Source organism: Paramormyrops kingsleyae, chromosome 22 (assembly GCF_048594095.1).
Source record: "Paramormyrops kingsleyae isolate MSU_618 chromosome 22, PKINGS_0.4, whole genome shotgun sequence".
In the NCBI taxonomy this organism is placed as follows: domain Eukaryota; kingdom Metazoa; phylum Chordata; class Actinopteri; order Osteoglossiformes; family Mormyridae; genus Paramormyrops; species Paramormyrops kingsleyae.
The window spans coordinates 18,336,091-18,356,667 of record NC_132818.1 but is presented as its reverse complement, the minus strand read 5'-3'; the positions used below and the strand labels follow the sequence as shown (position 1 = coordinate 18,356,667).

The following is a 20,577-nucleotide window of genomic DNA, read 5'->3' as shown; positions in this document are numbered from 1 at the left end:
AGCTTCAATTTCCTCAGCCGGATTCGGACTCTGCCCCGAATGGCCCAGCTTCTGCTGAAGATGACAGTCAAACACTGGCTGCTGTGCGGAGACAGGGCCACAAGGTGCAGGACTGATCCAAATAGGCCACCCTGAAATTCAGATCCGTGCGTCATCATTTTGCTTTAGGTTAGCAAGCTTTTGTACTCACTACCATATTGATAAAACTGAGAAATGCTAATGCTAAATAAGCTTAGCATATCCGCCATAACTAATGCACAAACGATAGCCTGCATTAGGAGAGACCAATGAGGGCATCAGCGTCCAGTGTTTCCCACAAAAGATTAAAATTAAAGTTTTCTTATAACCCAAGAGTGAGTGGCCTTATTAATGGATTCTACGCTAAGATGCTAGGGCTGAATAAAACCTTTCAGAAGTTACCTGGGGAAGTATGCGAACCGTAAGCTAAATCATTAGCATGCTAACCTTGTCGTGAACTTGGGCTCATTCATAAGCTGGTGTGCCATTAACTTCAAGGGAATATTGTGTCATTGAAGAATAATGTTGATAATAAATAGAAAATGCAAGTACTGAAGAGGAGACTTTGTCGGATTATTAGAGGCAATTAATCCATAATGGGATTGACCCATCTGATTTACTGAGCCTTAAATCGTCATCCCCAGAGTCATACGATGTCGACGTTAATTACCTTTCTAATGGTGGGAGGGCTTTGCACCAGAGTTTGTGCAGGGGGGCATGTTTTGGCTTATAATGAAGTTCTACTAAGAGTATTAAGAGGGAGGTTTTATGTTCATGAAGTAAAACTTTATGGACACTTGGAATGGACACAGAGATGAGCCAAGGGCTACTGAAAGGTCTGTGTGCTCAGGGATGAGTGTGTCTCTAATTTCCTCTTCACCTCTGATCACTCCTATCTTTATTGTTTAGACCAGGGGTCACCAACCTTTTTGAAACTGAGAGCTACTTCATGGGTACTGAGTAGGGGTGCACCGATTGCAGTTTTCTGGCCGATCAACGATCACCGATCCTTAGACAACCTTACCTGCCGATCTCGATTTTTTTTTTGCCGATCTTGTTTCTTTCATAACTAAAAGACAATTACTTCAATGTTTCCATTTTTATTGAGTAAATTGATATGAATACTCACAAAACATGAGGTAGTGTCCTCAAATATAAATGAACATATAAATGAGCATTGCTGTTTGAACTACAAAATCATATTTTTTCTTCCAGACTTTAATTTCTCTAATTTTGTAAAAATGTATTGGGCGGGCGGGAGGGAGGCAGCCTGCACTGCACCTCTCTCGGGAATGGGAGAAAAGGCTGATTTAAAAGCATATAACTAAGATCGGTGGATCTCATGGGAATATGGTCGATTTCTGATCCCCTCAAATTAACGCGATCGTGGCCGATAGATCGGTGCGCCGATCGATCGGTGCACCCCTAGTACTGAGCCATACGAAGGGCTACCAGTTTGAAACGGCCTCCTAAACTATATATTTAATATATAAACTAAACTATATATATCATAAATTTCATGTATAATAAACATGTTTTAAATGCTTTTTTTAGATATTGCCATTTTCAAATCTATATAAATGTAAATGTGATTAAATAAGAATAGCAACAGGTCCGGGGGCCACTCATGTGGTCCTTGGGGGCATCCCGGTGCCCGCGGGCACCATGTTGGTGACCCCTGGTTTAGACACTCGCAGTCACCTTTATGCTTTACCTCTGAACAGTGCTGCAACCATTCCAGAACACATTATTAATAAATATAAAATTATATTTAAAAATGTAATATAATATTAATATTAATAAAAGCCTGAATTATATCCATGTCTTTTGAAACAAATGTTATTTCTGAATTTTGGATTCTATACCTATTTACCAGTCTGTAGCCTTAACTGCTGCTCCTTCAAGATTTACTTACATAAAAGCATTATGAGGGCAGAAGGAAAAATTATTTGTTCAGAGAGATAACCAATCAGATTGTAGAGGAGGTGGGCCCAACCAACTAGAGGAGGTGGGACCAAGACATCTGGCCAGTTGGACCCACCTACTCTACAATCTGATTGGTTATCTCTCTGAATCAATCACTGTTCCTTCTGCCCTCAAGATCATTTTTGAACTCATGGTTGCCAGGGTAGCGGTTTTCCCGCACAATTGGGCTATTTTAGAAAAGGAGTTGCGGGAAAAAATACGGAGTTGCGGATTGCGGTTTTTTGGGCTACATTTATAATGTACCGCGGCCGCAAAAAAATAAATAAAATAAAATAATTGTGGACAAAGATAAGGGAACCTTTTATTACTGGGTGTTGATCCCCGGGAATGAATACTTGGCAACAAACGCTGCTGCTCGCGAGACGCGAGTAGGCGCGCGCGCCACATGTGCTTTTGACATCACAAATCAAGCATCATCATCACGTCACTCCATGAGAGCGTTGTAGTCAGAAGTGTCGGTTCGGTTGTCTGTGGATGAACAAGCAGCATTCTAAAATGTCAGGTAAATGGGGAAAGTATGGAAAGAAGTATCGCAAAGAATGGGAGACAGAGAAAGGATTAAAGGAGTGGATTCGAAGTGTTCCAAATGATGATAGAAAAGCGTTCTGCAAATATTGCAAATGTGAAGTAAGAGCTCACCACGGTGATCTGGTAGCTCATGCTGCGACTGAAAAACAAAAAAAATGCGGCTCCTTTCTCAAATGCCAGAACAAAAGGCCAATACTTTAAACTTAAACTTATATAAATTTATTTTAAGGCCCTTTGTGGGAATCCAGCCGTTGTCTAATCTGATTGGACACTGAAAAATTGGGCTAGTTTTCATTCCATTTGGGCGGATTTTGAGTTGTCATTGGGCTGGAAATATTTCTGGGACCTGGCAACCCTGTTTGAACTTAACCCATGAATCGAACCGCTAGCCCACCTGCAATGCTTCAGCTAAGGAAAAAGGAAATGACCATTGAGGGCAAGGAAGAGACAGAAATGACTACACAAGCAGAAGTGAATTCTATTGCCAGGCCCCATGATATTTGACTTTGGACGGAGGATTCATTTTAACATGGCTATAATCTCCTGGGCACGGCAGATTAATTCAGCGCCGTCTAATGCCGATTCTCGCCAAAGAAGCCGGCACGGCCAAGTGACCAGGGGAGCTCGGTTCATGAACAGGAACGAAACGCCATGTGCAAAGATTCGCGTCGGTGCCGGTATTAAAAATGTACAGTGAAAATGTCAGGTGCCTTGCAACAACACCCTGCGATTCAATTTCACATATAACACGTTTCCTTAAATCCGATTTGAGTGGAAAACATTCCTCTATGTTCCCATTCCATTTTCTAAATAAATGCCAACCCGTCAGTCACCCAGATTAAAAAAAAATGAAAAAGGAAACTGCTGAACAGTCATTATTATTACGTTCGCTCCACAAATAATTCAATATTTATTCTTTTCAGTCATGGTTAAGGTTATATTTTCTTTGTGCTCAACAGTAATTAGACTGATTTACATAAATTTCTGAATTAACGAATATGTGTAAGCCTGTAGGTTTACGTTTGAAAAAAAAAAAGGTTTATTAAAAATGTTAATATTGGGAATTATCAAAACAATTAATTTAGCGTGCTGGTTTTGCTGAGCGTCGAACGCTAACTGGATTGGTGAAAATGGAAAATTAATAGTTTAGGACAGGGTGCGTTTGCAAGCGACTGGTAGCTAAGCCGCAGTTAAATAGAGAAGAGCAGAGCCGAGGATTAGGCGAAGATGATACAGGCAGAGGGGCGGGGACTTGTCTGCCTCCCGGATTTATATGCTTGGGCTCGCAGGCGCTCCGCTCCCCGCGGCGAGCTCCGGATTACCGTCATCTCCGCGCACTTTGAGGAAGACGCCGGGCGGGCAAGGACGGCTCCTTTCCCGCGCCCTTCACCGTTAGAAAACATCGCCGCACGATAAACCCAGTGCGGGGATTATGGTCCTAATCAACATGTGAAATATAAGCCGGTGCAGAGCCGAGGATCCGGGAAAAAAAACTCTTCGAGACCCTAGACAGTCCGCTAAGCAAATTCCCGTGCATTTCTTTTCAGCCAATCTGACATGTTTCCATGTTCAAGGGTACAGATCTTCGGGCTCTCCTCCAGGCACTAGAACGTGAACCTTTTCATCCAAAGTCCAATTTCCTTGACCAATCAGCTCTCTCCCTCCCTGGGGGGGTCAGACAGCTGAGCCCCCCTAGCACACTGAAAGGCAAAACCAGGGGACTGAAAGCGAGGAAGAGGATAACACAGTGTGGATGGTACTTCCCATAAATAACAACGGCTATACAAGTACTTGTCTTCTGGGTTCCATCCGTGCAGAATCTCACACAAAGCTAAAAATTCCTAAGGGGACTTTGTCACCAAGCCCATGAGTGCTGTGTTATCACTGACATGTCAGCTCTGCCTACACAAAGTGATAGTGATCATTATTGAACCCTTTGAATAATATGTATGTATAAGGCTGTAGAAGGATGTGCAGACAGTGACTAGGCAGAGAGATATAGGTATGAGGTCTATACCCTGAGCCAGCGTGGCCCCCAGTGAGACCCCCAGCGAGACCCTAACCACAGTATGCTGATGACATGACCAGGAGGGCCCTTGCTTCTGTATCAATGATAAGCTTAATTCATCAGTATAAACAACTTAATCTTTAAAAGTGAATGGGGGGGGGGGAGGGGTATGTAAGAGTATATTCTTTGGAGACCTCTGTAGATTGAGTAGTTATTTCAGCTAAAAGATTCCATAAACAGAAAAATGTGTTACTTTTATTTATAACTATCAATATGCACATGCATGCACGTAAAAGTTTCAATGATCATTTTTCCAACCTTAACAGAAACACTCCAATTAATATGAAAAGAAAGCCAGCGATTAAACAGCGTAATGTAACTCGAGGACATTTATTTGGCTGTAAATGAACAACTTTGATTTTGAAACATAAGTGCTAAAGAGATATTTGGCATAATTATTTTTCATGAAAATTCTCCTATAATAGATAACACAGGTAAATGAAGTACGGACAGCGGACCCTGTTGTTTAACCAAGAAAGAAAGAATAAGGGTGTACACGGAATTCTGGAATATTCGGCGATTCCATGACGTGGGGGAAACAAACAAACAAACAGGCAAACGAAAAAGCAAGCAAGCAAACAAACAGAAATCGAACAGAAAGTAGATGATTATTGTTATGTACACAAACCTCCCCGCAGACCTAAAATGTTACAAAACATTTAAAGGTTCATCTGCTAGCACTAGATACAGGAAGGCTTTTATGATTTATTTCACAGTTCATTAAGGATGTTCCAGGTATCCCACTGAGACTGGTAGGCCTAACGTTTTGACAAATTCCGCACGCTTCACCCGAGGCGGGGTGCGCATCCCCAGATAGAACATGCGGGAAACGTTTATCTTAAAAAGAAACATTTAAAAATGTTTACGTAAACATAAGATAAGGGGAATTTTATTGTCTCTCAAGAGAGATCAGAATCAATAAATAAAACATAACGTGGTTTTATTCGGCTGGTTGTAGAACTTTAGAAGTGCATTATTGTTTGGTCATGCACGAATAATAAATAAATAAGAAAAAAAATATGCATCCGTACCTCAACAAACAGAATAAAATGAACATGACAGCAGATAAGGGAATGAAGTCATAAACACGAGACCTGCGAGTAGAGCGAAGGGTTACACAACTCACAGGATGCAAGGTGAGGTGCGTCCCACGTCCGTTCAGGAAGTCGGCTTGCGTGATCGTCGCACTCCTCGCTCCTCTCTGTTACCGAGCAGCTGCCATGACGACCGCTGTCATTACGATTTAACATCCAACGTTAAATGTCAATGGGGTGGGGGGGGGGAATCCCAAAAAACAAACCAATAAAGATGGATGGTAAATTTCAATAAATAATGCAAGACGGGACCTTTATATGTGCCTTCTCCTCTCTGGCGTCACATCCTACCATCTTTAAGAAATGGAAAGTAAGAAAAAACACAGCAGATCCTTTCCTAGGATTCTGTTGTGGCTCCTGCCCCCGCTGATCGTGACCAGGGTTCCTGAACGTCAGGCCAAAACACTGCCTCCTCTGAACGTGGGCAATTACCTCTGGTTTCCAAGGAGATCACAGAGCCCAACATGAAAGCGGCCGGGCCCTTTGAGGGGGCCGCGCTTACGGTTTGATCAAGGACGCGCCGGCCTTTCTCTTCTCACTGACGGTGGCTGCAGGCCGACCTGTCGTCGTGCTGCGGCCCTAAGAGCGGGTTTACTTTGGTTTAAAATGACTTTTCGGGGGTGTGTGAGGAAGGTCCCTCTTGGGAGACTAGCTCTTCGGCAGCGCCGATGCCTCTCCCCCCCCCCCCCACATATCCTACTCCCCCAAAGTGTAGCTGCGTTAGCGTTGAATGCAGTCCAAATGCTTTTACTGCCCTAACGCTACTCTAATCCCCCCCCCCCCCATCCCCCTCCCCACATCCCTGGTCGGAACCACTTCACACCGGTCAGAATCCCACCTCCAGGGACCTCAGCACGTTCCCACTGGCTTGCAAACTCGCGGGCCCCATTCCCAGCCAAAACCCCTACGGTGACCGTCACCCTTCCCTCGCAGTGACACCACCCGCTGGTCTGAGCTCTGCGCAATGCCTTGCCACCAGGGGGTCATCAAGGCCCCGGCATACCTTCAGAATCACGTTTCGAGAGGACCCGGGGGGAGGGGAATAAAAAATAATGATGATAATAAAAAAAAAAAGCAAAAAAAAAAATCACCAGCTGTTCTCCATCCCTGGATACATTTACTGCTTTGTGTAACAGCATCTGGGTGATAAACTCAAACACAACATCATGAGGAAACGCAGCATGTCTGACATTCAGGCATTCTGCAGGACAGCTTAATTTCTGCAACATATTTACAGTTAAACATCACGGCACATGGTACATACCAGTGTGGGATCATGGCTTCTGATGCGTGATGTGCAGAAGGCCTGGACCTTACGGAGCACAGGGCCCTCCTGCACCGCTGTGTTCATTTATATTAAGAGAATTTGGCTCATTTTGGTTGGAGAGCCGACGTGTGAATTTTTATCCTGTCAGGTTTGTCTGCCTGTACTGACAACGAGGGAACCCAACCCACCTGCTTTCCGAAAATCTCCGTGTCCCAAGGACCCGTCTTGGTGGGCAGCGAATGTGAATACCGACCCAAAATCGAGACGCAGAGGCAATACAAAACGGGGTGCGCCGGTTGACATGCCGATTTTGGGGGGGGGGGGGGGGGGGGGTAAGCTAGGGAGACACTGATAAAGCGAGAACGACAGACTGAGAGGCTCAGGTTAAAAATAAATTAAATGAACAGACAAATAATAATAATAATAATAATTTTGGCCGCAAGGTGACAGCCCTTGAGCACACAGAACCTTGGGCAGCAGATCTGCTTTTAGCAGTAGAGCACTCTCCTTGGGGGACCTGTGACTGCCCTTATAACGTTTGACATGACAGACAGACAGACAGGGCATACTGGGCCGAGTCACAGTCTGCTGCGGCTCGCTGAAGTACATCTAGTTAAATCTTCTGCCAACAGCATAAAATCATTTCCCAGGTTTACTGTCATTTGTGTGTTTCCTTTTCATTCCAAACTATGTTAAAATCACTAGAAAACCTCCAGGAACCCCCCCCCCCCCACCCGCCTGACATCAAGGGAAGGAAAACACCCATTTTCAAACTTCACCGCCGGCTATGACCAATCCATAGCACTGCTGTTGAGTTGGGAACTCCGCTACCCAGAATTCCACGGGGCTCAGAATAAGGAATTAAGAAGAGACCAAGTTTATTTAGATTTGTTGTTATTTGTGGGTGTGCAAGAGGAGAATTCATAATCATAATCTTTTACGGAACTAGAATGGGATCAGACTCATATCTCCACAGCCAGCAGATCTCACTAGGGGAGAAGATTATAGCGCTTTGCAGAAAGACCCAAGGCTCAGGCTCAGGGAACTAATCAATCTTTGGCTGTGACACCAGTGGGGTTTGGGGGTGTCACTGCCCCAGCTCTAGCACTATAGTGTGGGGGGGCTGACACTGACCACTCACCATCTACCTCCACCTTGGACTGAAGTGTCACTAACAGAACAGGCCTGGAATAATTCTTCCGCTGCCGTTTATTCTGTGTCTGTTAAGCTTCAGCATTTCAGGGACATTCGTTGGGAAATAAAAACAGTTTCATGCCTCTATTGCCCAGACCTCAGTACAATCCTTCTCTGTGCTATATAATTTGTGAAATAAAAATGCTAATGCATCTTAGCCACGGTGAGCCCAAGAAGCGGACTGGTTAGGCTACATTTAGCATGCTAGTGCTTCGTGTATCGAGCGGGCGTTTACTTTCGGCGTATTTTCTTGTATTCATTTTTGGTTGATGCTGTTTTGATGGCATTTGGATGCTCTGCCGTGAAATTAGAAATGCGCTGAAGCAGACCGCAGCCGGCCGGCTCGCTGGGAAGCGCCGTGACCTCACCCCTCCAGCGTTACGCATTCGATTCTGCGCATGCATATTTTTCTCCGGGTCCACATAGATTTTCTCCCACAGTCCGAATATACGTGGTTTAAGCGAACAGGTGTCCCTAAAATCCCCAGAGTGTGTGTCCTGTGATGGACCAGCGTCCCATCCAGGGTGTCCCCAGTCTTATACCTGTCCTGTGTACCTCCTGGGATAAAGTTCCGGTTAATGGAAACTATAATGCAGCAGCTTAGCGGATAAGGTTATAGAAAACGAATAGATCAAATAGAGGAAGAGCAGGTTAGACAGTGTCACTAACTATTCATTTCACTGTAATGAATAAAATGAAATTGAAAGATTGCTGGTTCGAATCTCTGATCGGCAAGGTACTGCCCCCAAGCACTCCCCGGGTGCTGCCCCCTGCTATGTCACGATGTCACATATGGGTTAAATGCAGAGGACACATTTCGATGTTGCACACTGTGGTGTGTCAACAAAGACCACTGATCACCAAAATTCAACATTCATAAGCAGAATGTAAGTATGCCTTAACATTCTATCAGACATTAACAGCTTTAATATTCATTAATATCAAACATTACATGATAATAGGAAACATTATAATCTTATAATTATGTTTTTTATTTAGGCCTATGTAGGCTATATGAAAGCTCTTAGGACGTTATACATACGCGCTGCTTATGAACGTTCTAGCAATATAAAGCGTTGCCGTTAATTAGTTAAATGCTTACGCTGCATCCCCAACTTACAGCCAAAGCCCCCTTTTTCCTTTTACTGGGAGCGCAAACAAATTCAGCTGATTTCAAAACTGGTCTTCCTCACCAAAATCAATAAGTAACAATAAAAAAAGGGATGAATCTCTAATTAAGAAAACATCCGTAATGGATTACGCTTACAGTTTCATAAAGGGGAAATAAAAAGAAACATACAAAGAGACACAAGCGCTGTCTACAAAAGCCCACCCATAATCACACGGCTGTAAAGAACTAACAAACCGTTCAAAGTGTTCGAAATTGAGCACTGATTAATTATCCCAGCGACTTTAATTGCAAACTAATTTACTAGATGCAATTCAATTACTTTTCGAACGAGGCAGTCACCATGCTGGCAGCTGGGACATCTGTCAAAATCCGGCGCGTTCCTAGCTGTGCGCGCGCAGCTCTCCCTCTCTGGACGTCCTCATTATGCGATAATGGGCTCCGGAACGTTCTCGTGCCAGTCTCACGTGCATCCCGAAGGTCGTTCCATCAGCCACTCGGTGCCGAGCGCTCTACTGCTAGTGTAACATTTCCGTCACCTTAGGACACACACACACACGCACACACACTACAATACAATTCCGTGACGTATCTTGAAAACGGCAGAATCTTAAGAGATACCGTGATACAAATTTTTGGTTATGCCGCCCATATATTAATACGTAGGCTTAGTGAAAGAGCAATTTGTGTATTCTTTTATTTACTTACCACAGACAGTGGCTAAATTAATAAATACTTGTTATGGGCCGTCAAGTTCATGCAAACATTGATTTATTTCATTTTTTATTTATTTTTTCATTGCATTTGTACTTGCATGTTCCGCATATATAAAAGCCATTTACAAAATTCCTCACTAAATTTTAAGCAATGTATAATACAAGACCCTGTCCAGCTACTAAACCATTATAATGTCACTGTGGCACAATCACTGTGATACATTTCATGCGTAAAAGAATCCTGGCAGGTGTGATGATTTTTAGCTATATGACATGTGATAAGATATGCCCCTTTTCAGTCCATTATAATTTGAGGGCCCGATAGTCTGTGCTCTTTTGAGCAAAACCAGCTCCATGGGATACCTGTGCCTACTGCAAAATGGGAAATAAGGCACTGCCTTTGTACGGGAAGCTCATGGCTCAGATTGAGGTCACCGTTAAATGTCGACATAATGGTCCTGCCAGGACAGAACTCTGCAAACGATATGATTTCTCACATGTTAGCAGGGGGGCTCTGCTGTACACTTCAACAGATTTTTAACTCACATTTTCCTGATTAAAATGTCCCCATAGAAGCACGATAAGCGAGTCTAATTTTGCATTTAATCGTCCAGACACCTCATGAGCTTTTCCGAGCACTGCACGGACGTGAACGGGGAAGACAACAGGGGCGACAAACAAAAACGATGCCCAACGAGGCTTTGGGTGATAATTAAAACGGGAGCTGAACAAAGCTACCTATTTAACGACGAAGACGAGAGCTGCTTACAGTCTGCCTGCTTTTCCGTTCCAGGAAACACGCAGCACCTTTTATAGAGCTTGTTGCAGAAGCCGTTTCGGGTGAAGAGTCCCACTGGGGATAACAAAAGCCTACATAACCACATTTAATTTAACAAGCATCCGGTTCGAGGAAGACTAGTCCACTCGAAGAGAGGGAAAGGTCGCTGGCAAGTGGAGAAACCATAGTCAGAGAGAGTGGGCCAGATTTTTTGTTTTCCATGTAACAGCTGGTTAAAACAGAATGAGGTGAGAAGGCAAGTGGAGGTAACCGGGTTGTTCTGCCCCAAGCGACAGTGGGGATGCGACCAAATGTTCCTGTCATACTGCCAAAATCTGAATAAATAGAGCAAAAAAATACTTTCATTCTTTCTTCTGCAAGCAAGAAATGAGCCAGAATAGTTGGCAGCGGCGATGTCTACCGGCACTCAAACTACACATTTGTGTGCGGGCCCTGATGTTCGGGGGCCCTCGAGTTTTGGGGGCCCCCTCTTGGCCACATACAGAAGTGACTTTTTTGAGTGGGACCACGGAAACAACGGGCCCTCCCCAAATGGCTGACAGTCCAAAGATGGTGACAAGGACCCGTGACATTTCAGCAGCACCTGTGACAGTGTAGCCATCAGAGATGCCACGACAAATGCAAACGTGACTCTGAAGGTACGAACGATCATTCACCCCCCCCCCCCCCCGTTTGTTTTACGCCCATGAAGAGCGGCAACGGGGCGACAGGGCACTGAAGGAAATAAATGAGAAAGCGGCGAGTAAACAGAGCTCGGCAAACAAGCGTCGCCTGGAACCTTCCGGAATGCGTGATGAGAAAAGTAGGGTTCTTCTGTCTCTGTCCAAGGGGATCGATGAACTCTAACCCAGTGAAGTCATCTTTCATTTTGTTTCTTTCTGGAGGGGCTGAAGCGTGACATCTTAGAGAAGCACCCCCTGCCCCCAGCATAAATACTCGGGTTTGCCATTCCAGCCCGAAAACAAGGGAACAGTCAGGAAAGAACCTCTTAGAATAAATCAACATGTAAACGTGATTGGACATTGTGTCAGACACAGTCCACCCCCACACTCCTACTCACCGGGGAGCCCGTCATGGTGAGCCCAGGCCCCCCCAGGCAGGTTTTCGACATTTGACCCTATCAAATCTCCAGTCCCTTTTCAGCTGAAAGGGGAGCCCCCTCCCCACCAATTCTGACAATTTTCGCAGGATGACGCCAGCCAGCGACTAAGATCGATTGCTTGATAATATACTGGGGGCTGGGGAGGAGCCCTAACCCTTCGATGCCGGCGGGTCGCGCCCTCCCTTTGCAGCACAACATCTCAGCCTCCGTTCCTTCTCCCGTGCTTTGCGCCCATCGCTTCAGATACGCACGATTCGTGGCGTCGGACTAACAATGAAGAGATACAGAATGATGAGTATTTACTACGCGGCGGGTGGGAGGGTCGCGGCATCTGAATGGAAAACAGTGTCCTGCTTATGGTGTCCATAAATTTCACACGCGCAGCTTTTCATTGAGGGGCTCGGATTACAAGCCCAGCCGCAATCATAACCTGTCCATTAATACTGCGCGCTGAGCCGCCCCCGTCCCCCCCGGTCACATACAGGAGATGTGAACAGAGCATGTCAGGAGCGTGTGGGGCTAGCGGTACGTGCCGCGGTAGGGGGAGGTGGGCAGGGGCTGCATCTGTTACCTGTTCTATCTTCAGCAGCAGACAGGAGCTGGCTGACGGACAGAGAGAGGCCCCGCCTTCAGATGTTTTAGGGGGCAGGGCTGCTCTCTCAAAGCCACGCCCCCTCCACTGTCACCTCAATATAAATGGGCGCACCGCCTGATTGTGCTGTGCCACACACAGACACACACACACACAGACACACACACACACACACACACACACACACACATACACCTGCTTGGCCTATGACCCAAAGTGGGCAAACCTGACCCAGCGCTTTGTGTGTGTGTGTGTGTGTGTGTTTGACTCTAAACACCCTCACTCTGGCACCCTCACTCTCCCCAGGGGCAAAGGAGGCCAGTCGGAAGGTCAGAAAAACATGCAATCTTTTCCTCTCCACCCCTCTGGGGAAGCACGGGGCCTTCATGCCTGGGGGAGACAATCGATCAAGTTAGGAAATGTGGGCGAGGATTAGATCCAGCTAACTTCCACACCCCCGACAGCTTGTCCCAAACAGCTCCAGGCTGAGATCTCCAAAGATATTAGCACTGCGATTGATTCCCCCCACCCTCACGAAAGTGCTTGTAAAATCAGCCTCAAAACTTAATGACTCTGCGTGTACCATCTAGGACTGGCTCTTCATAATATCTGGGGGAACCATGCAGACCAGTGTTATCTTCTAACCATTGTTCTCTAATACGGTGTTCTCTAAATCTGACACATCGTGAATTTTTACCTCAGTTATACCCTTGGAAACCGTGCTCTTAACTCACACGTTTACAGCCGTGTGCACACGCCACATACACGGCAGCATTTGATTTCGGCTAACGACGTCTATGCGACAGATATGGAGTGTTTTAAGAGCCAGCCTGACTGCGCATTATTCATCGCCATCCAGACAGAAGTCCTGTACTGGCAAGGTTAGGAAATTCGCAGAGGAACACAGATTTTCGCAGAAACTTCTTATTTGCAAAGGATTTTATGGACACTGAGACATCGGTCCAAGCCTATAAACGCCAGATAGAAGAGTAAAGACATGCAGATAGGATTGAAAGACATGCAGGTAGAAGTCTAGAATATCTATAGAGGATTTATATATGGGGGGGGGGGGGGATCTGGTACGTTGTGCCTGTAATCGGAAGGTCGGTGGTTCAAATCCTAGAGCTGACAGAGTGTTGCTGTGGGGCCCTTGAGCAAGGCCCTTAACTGCCAGTTGCTCCAAGGACCGTCTGGGTCTGCTTTCTCAATTGGATAAAATTGCCCGGTATGTAAATGTCATATCTTTAGGACATAGTTATATAGCTACTGCATTATTGCCCACATTCACGATATCATGTAGCTTATCGGGAGAAATAAGTATGACACGCAATATACAACAGACAGTGATTTCTCTTAGCCTTCCATTTTAATCCGTGGCCTTGTAAAAACAAAGATTAATGTTATTAAAACCTGATTATGGGTCTCTCAGAGAGCGATCTGATATAGAACCCCCCACCACCACCATGTGCACACAAATCTTAGTCGATGTCAATAAAGCAGGTTTCCAGGGACCGATCTGGCCAGGCGCTCCTCTGCTACTTCTAGGAAATTGGATTCTGGGACTTCGACGGGAAGCACACCGCAATGAAAATGGTCTCAGTTTCGTTGGGGGCGGCCTGTTTCCTCATCGCGAATCAATACAGTCCATATCATCAATAGTACTTAAATTTCAATGAGAGAGAAGGCAAGAAAACCTGAAGCAATACTAACAAAAAAAAGCAGCACACAAACTGCAGCGGCCAGTTTATTAAGAGCAACTTAACGCAAACGGCCTGCTTCTCTAGACAGCCAATCACGTGGTTGCACAGAAAATGATGACATGGTCAAGCGGTTCATTCACTGTGCGTCTAAGGATCAGAACGGCTGAGATGCGATTCTGGACGTGGCGCGATTGTAGGTGATATTGGGGTTCCAGCATGTCAGGACCAGCTACCATTCTGGGATTTTCACACACTGCAGGGTCTAGAATTTACAGAGTGGTGCGATAAACAAAATAAGAACGGCAAGTTGGTGGTGTTTATGTGGCTGAAAACACCTTTTCAATGAGAGAGGTCAGAGAAAAATGGCAGTGGTGAATTGACAGTGGTGAATTGACAGTGGTGAGCAGAAGGGCTTCTCTAAACGCCACTGAACGACTCAACCAACTTTAATGTGATTCTGGAAGCAGAACTGGGTATTAGCTGGCAGCCACTGAGCATAAATCTCGGGTGTCCACTGAAATGCCAGCAGAAATGGTCCTTACTCAAGCAAGACCTGATGAAGACAACGCAGAGGTTGCCCCTGGCGTGCCTGCCTCACAACTGCAGAGACACATCCCCGTCTCTGCCACTGTCCGTTTGAATTAAAAAAAGGAGCTTTGGAGAAAAAGACACAAACAAACACCCGCAGCTCCGACCTTCCCCACGGAAAGCAGAGCGAGTCGTTGCAGTGCTTCAAGGCAGTGTCTCTCAACACAGTCCTTGGTGATGCCCAGACAGTCCACATTTTAGCTCTCTCCCAGCTCCCAACACACACCGGTACCAGGTGCTCGGTGTTTCTGATTGGCTGGGACCAAGGTGGGAGCGAAAACATGGACTGTCTGCTAGGTCCTCAAGGACTGGGTTGTGAAACACTGGTGTAAGGCGGGTTAGGTGGCTCCAGTGACATTCATCATGCAATCGACTGAGCGATCCATGCTGGCTACGTGTCACCGTGCTTGTGGTGCCATTACTTCCATAAACTACAACCAGCACCAGAGGGATTTATCGACTGGGAGGCGGCCGGCCATCGTGCCCCAGAGTGCAGAGATGGATAGCCCCCGGTGAGGAAGGTTAGCTCCCGAAGACCTGACTTAAATTACTCCTCATTAAAATTCTCTCATGCTACTGCTTTATCTCACCGCCCTCTGTCAACCCATCAGCTCCAAATAACCCTGATTAAACACAGAAATGCACGCAGATCCAGGGATTCAAATTCATTTGCATTAATTGTATGCAACCGTTTTCAACATTACATAATACTTCTGTTTGTAAGACAAAGCAAATTGCTGGATTTGTTGGATCAGTGTTAGGACATCAATGAAATATTTGTAAACTCAATGAAGTGTCTCGCATTTCCATGGCATTGATCAATTGCAGCCCTTAATCGCCGGGTAATGATTACTCAACCATGACAAGGAAATGCTCCGATATCAATATTGTTATGAAACTTCTTTCCAAGGAAAGTCTTGCATCCCAGCTGACCGTCTTCATAGTAATGAGGTTTTTTTTTTACCGGTTCGTTGGTCCACAGTTGCAGATGGTTGGGTGACTAAGCAACGTGGCGGAAGATTCTGAGGGCTTGCGGGTCATGCCGCAGAATCTCACAGGAAACGGGGACCGAGTGTAAATCGCAGCGCGAGTCAGCGGCATTAGCGAGAAACGGCCGCGTGCCCGGCACCTCGATGCCGAGCGGATTTGAGAGAAATAACTATGAGCATCTGCGATAAAAAATGAGTATGGTGGATATGGGAAAACAGCCCACATGCGAGAGAGAGAGAGAGAGAGAGAGAAACACAGAGAGAGAGAGAATAGGAGAGCGAGCTCCCATTCTGGGATTCTTCTGAACGTCAGATCTCACAATCACGCAGGTCCCACACGTTCCAGCCCTGGCATGTGAGAGAAAGGCACGCCGATGGACGGAACTCCAATCATGGATGGAGCTCTCAGATGCGTCCTTAAGGATGGATGAGTTCTGAACCCCTTAGGTTTGGCTCACGTCTGGTTCGGCAGATCTGCTCTGGTTCTTACGGTCTGAATTTTAGATGTTAAAATATTGAGAAGCACCTGACTGCGTACTGAAGCATCTCATCACATCAAATAGCAAAAGTAAAGGAGGACAGAAACTGAACAAGCATCAGCACAGTGACTGGTCCAGAAGGCCCAGGTTTTAGCTACACTGGCTTTCCCTGGGGGGTGGGGTGAAGTGGGGAGGGGGGGGGGGGGGCGGCGTATAGCTGTGCATAACCATCAGGGGAGCAGCCGTGCAGCAAACACAAGCTCAAGCTGCCTTCAGGTCTCAGATCTCCACCTTCAGGCTCAGTCCTGCGGCATCACATTTGGACCCATATGCCGCCATATGCTCCCCCCACACCAAGCAACACTAGACCCACCCACCCACACACGTGCGCAGCTCGTAGTAACCCACACGCCAGGCAATAAGAAATACACACATTAACCAGTACTAACCCACATATGCGAACTTGTAGTAACTCATATGGCTGCCTTTACTAACCCACACACAATACAGTACCATTCGATACACCGTAAGGTACTGACCCGTACACCCTATGGCAGTGATTCCCGACCGGCCCCTGGGGGAATCCCACACAGTCCATATTTTGGTTCAGCACAATCAGGCAATTGAGAGCCACAAAGTACAGCTGTGCTTGGAGCTGCGAGGGAGCAAAAATGTCTGGGGTTGCCTGAGGATTGGATTGGGAAACACCTCTATATGGTATTAACCCACACGCCATACAGAGCTGACCCAACCACAATACGGTACTGACCCAACCATAATACGTACCATAGTCAAATACAGTATGGAAATAACCCAGCCACAATACGGTACTAACGCAAATATAATGCGCAAAACGGTACTAACGCTAATATAATACGCAATACAGTACTAAAGCAAATATAATACGCAATACGGTACTAATGCAAATATAATACGCAATACGGTACTAATGCAAATATAATACGCAATACGGTACTAATGCAAATATAATACGCAATACGGTACTAATGCAAATATAATACGCAATACGGTACTAACGCAAATATAATACGCAATACGGTACTAATGCAAATATAATATGCAATACGGTACTAATGCAAATATAATATGCAATTTCGGTACTAACGCAAATATAATACGCAATACGGTACTAATGCAAATATAATATGCAATTTCGGTACTAACGCAAATATAATATACAATATGGACACCCGCACACAGTAGGGTGAAAAGGAAAATGCCATAATGTAGTACACGCCATATAGTACTAATCCACAAACCGTATGGTACCAACTCAAACCCCACATGGTACAGCAGTAGCTCAGCAGTACTCATGAAGGTTCTGAGTCAGCCCTCGTGATGAGTTTGCGTTAAATGGAGGCTGAGAGCACACTCACGCAGAGATGAGAGCTCTCCTCTTTCACACCCTTTACAACCTCTTTAAATTAAAAGACACGGAAATGACACGTCTAACCGACTCACGGCATTCCCGTGGCAAATGGAGCCTTAACGCCACCAGGTGGGGGGGAGATGGATTTGGGGGTAACAGAGTGGCCGGAGGACTCACGGCGGAGAAGTTCTGCGGGCCGCACGGCTCGCCGCGGAATTTGCAGTAGAGCAGCATGTCGTCCAGCTGGTGACCCAGCCGGTCCATGAACTCCAAGATGGTGCCCTCGAAGTGCCGGGGCGGCAGGAAGAGGCGGAAGTCAGAGAGCTTCCGGAACCAGGCCAGCCGCTCGTCGTGCAGCAGGTCCACCACCATGGGCCGCGTGGTCCGGTTGGCCAGTAGGAGGCCCAGCCAGTGTCCGGCGAAGTATAAGTCACTCTTGGAGAGGTGCTGGAAGCGCACCGGGTTGTTGTTGCACACGGTGACAGCAGGGAACGGCAGCTCCTTGGCCCACTCCATGTGCACCTTGGTATAGGTGGGGAAGGAGAGCCAGTGCAGGAGACGGTTGGAGGACCAGGAGAGGAGCAGCCCCAGGGAGGCGCACAGCGCCAGGAGCCAGAAGGCGCGGCGGCCCAGGGAGGCCCCGGCGGAGCAGACCTGCCGCAGGCCGTGCAGCCGTGTCCTGGACAACTGGGCTGGTGGCCCACTTCCCGGGCGACGCGGGCGGCGACAGCGCCTCCCCCCGGACGGGGCGCCCGCCTCGCCACCGTGCCCCTCCTGTGCCATGGCTGCCCGCAGAGCACCTAGTGCAGCGGCGACGGCGTCATCCCTCAGCCAGGCCTGCGGGTCGGGGGCCCACATGAATCTCCGGGGGGCCCCGGTGTCCGGCACGCCCCCTCGCCCGCCGACCGTCCCCCCGGCACATTCACGCCCCCAAACCTATGGCCCCCAAACTCCCCCTGATCAACAAGCTTCAACGGACAAAAGGGTTCCGATTCCGGGAGCTCCGCGTCCTCTGCCCCCCCCCCCCTCTCGGTCCTCTTCTCCAAAGGGGGGTCCGCGGCGCCCTCACATGTCCAGGAGGAGAAGCCCCCCCTTTACCCGGGAGGGAAACCTTGGCCCGAGGCTCCCAGCTGCTACTGCTCTCGCCGTGGAGCGAGAGTGGTGTGTCAAGCGGAGTAAGAGCGAGAGATAAGAAGGGGATAGAGAGAGAGAGAGAGAGAGAGAGAGAGTAAAACAGGGAAAGGGAGCAGACTGAGAAGGCAGATCCAGTCACAGGGCAGGGGAGCAAGAATAATACCCCCCCACAAGCCCCGGCAGAGTCCTCCCGCTGGACGGCTGCTCAGGGTCCCGTGTTCTGAGTCCCAGCCCGCTGGACCCGTGGATCAACCCCCGGTGCCAGGAGGACCGGGATCCCGTGCCACATTCACGCTGGCACCGGTAACTGGAGCCTCTGCGCCTCGTTGACCACCCCCCCTCCTCTGCCTGTCCTCTCGGCTAATCAGCGCCGGCTCTTCAGTCGGATCCGCTCAGCGACACTTCCTCCTCCTTCTGTTTATCACTGCCACCCCTCCCACCCCCACCTCTTTACCCAAGAGCCCCCGAGGCAACAGACGGTGCCCTCTCCTCTGGGCGGCCAGGAACTATCCCCCCGACAGGAAGGAGAACCTTGTGTGTGTGTGTGTGTGTGTGTGTGTGTGTGTGTGCACGCTCACTCGCTCGTGCCGGTGAGTCAACCTGCTACCAGCGGGAAACTCGTCCCAAACCGTCCGGACTGCCGCACTCTCTCTGTCCCTCTCCCCGGTTCCCCAGTCTTGGGTTCCGCTTCTTGTCCTCTTGTTCTTTTTATTTATTTTTTTGTGTTTTCTAAAAATATCCTCAGAGTGCTCGCTGTCACGTCGGTTCTGCTCAGCATAGCCGCAGCCGGACCCCCTCAGTCACCCCCCCAACAGCTGCTGCGATCCCCCCGCCTCTTCAGGGAGCGTATCGCTGGAGTCCGTCCGCTCCCTCCCTCCCTCCCTCCTCCTCCCTCCTCCCCGACCCACGCGGGCTCTCTGTCCTCACACCGAGCCGTGGCTCTGAGCGCCGCTGGATCAGAATCCGCCCGCGAAGAGCGCGGAGGAAAACACCCTAGATCCAGCAGCGGCAAGTTAGCGCGTCCATGCTCCGCGCCAGACTGGCACCCTGTCAGGCAGCAAGCGAGTGAAAGAGACGGAGAGAGAGAGAGAGAGAGGGAGAGTGAGAGAGACAGGCTGCATTTCCTCTTGGACTTTCTCTCCATCTCATATCTCCCCCCCAGCCGGTCTCTCTTACACACACACACAGTTTGGGCATAATGTGTGAGCTCAGCATTTTAATTTCCATCAGTTATTCTAGTCGCACACCTAGGAAACAGATAACCAGACTTTAGGGAAATTAAGATGGGAAGAGAGAGGGATTGTTTGGGTTTTGGAGAGGGGGGTAGAAATTAGAGTGATTAACTGGCAGTTATCTCAAGGAAATCAGCACGAGCCAGTGTTTGGCAATTTCAATTACGGCAATATAAAAAATTATGACGTGTTCCACCCCGGCATCGGCAGCAAACTTCAGCGGGAAGGGGTTTTCGAAAGGCTACGGTTGCTGTTTTGTGTTATGGGTAACGATTTGTGACATTTGTGACATTTCCGTATTATTCTTCCCCTGCAGAACGTGACAAAATCGAAACAGGCACTTGAAGGAGAAGCGACAACTGGGGCTGTCAGGTTTTTTTAACCACATTTCCCTTCTTCCTAAATAATAAGACAGGCTGAACAAACATATAGACTGAGTGAGAAGAACACTAAACCAACTCAGCTCAACAGCACAGAACTGTGTGTTGCAGTACTGTGTGCACAAAGGGCATAGAGAATCCATCATTCCATAACCTGCATAAAAGTTTGATTAAAAGCAGGCCAGACCGCTA

At 47.5% G+C, this 20,577-nt stretch overlaps 1 protein-coding gene across 3 annotated transcripts in view; it reads right to left on the bottom strand.

Moving 5' to 3' along the window:
• The window catches only part of asic2 (acid-sensing (proton-gated) ion channel 2), a 224,700-nt gene that overhangs the window by 66,438 nt on the left and 137,685 nt on the right, over positions 1-20,577 (bottom strand). The window contains exon 1 of one of the 3 annotated variants that reach the window (XM_023835589.2): positions 17,817-19,184. The exons of the other annotated variants lie outside the window; for them this stretch is intronic. Coding sequence (XP_023691357.1) covers positions 17,817-18,497 — 681 coding nt within the window. The 5' untranslated portion in view covers positions 18,498-19,184. Of the gene's footprint in view, positions 1-17,816; positions 19,185-20,577 lie in introns of those variants that run through there. 3 annotated transcript variants of the gene reach the window in all.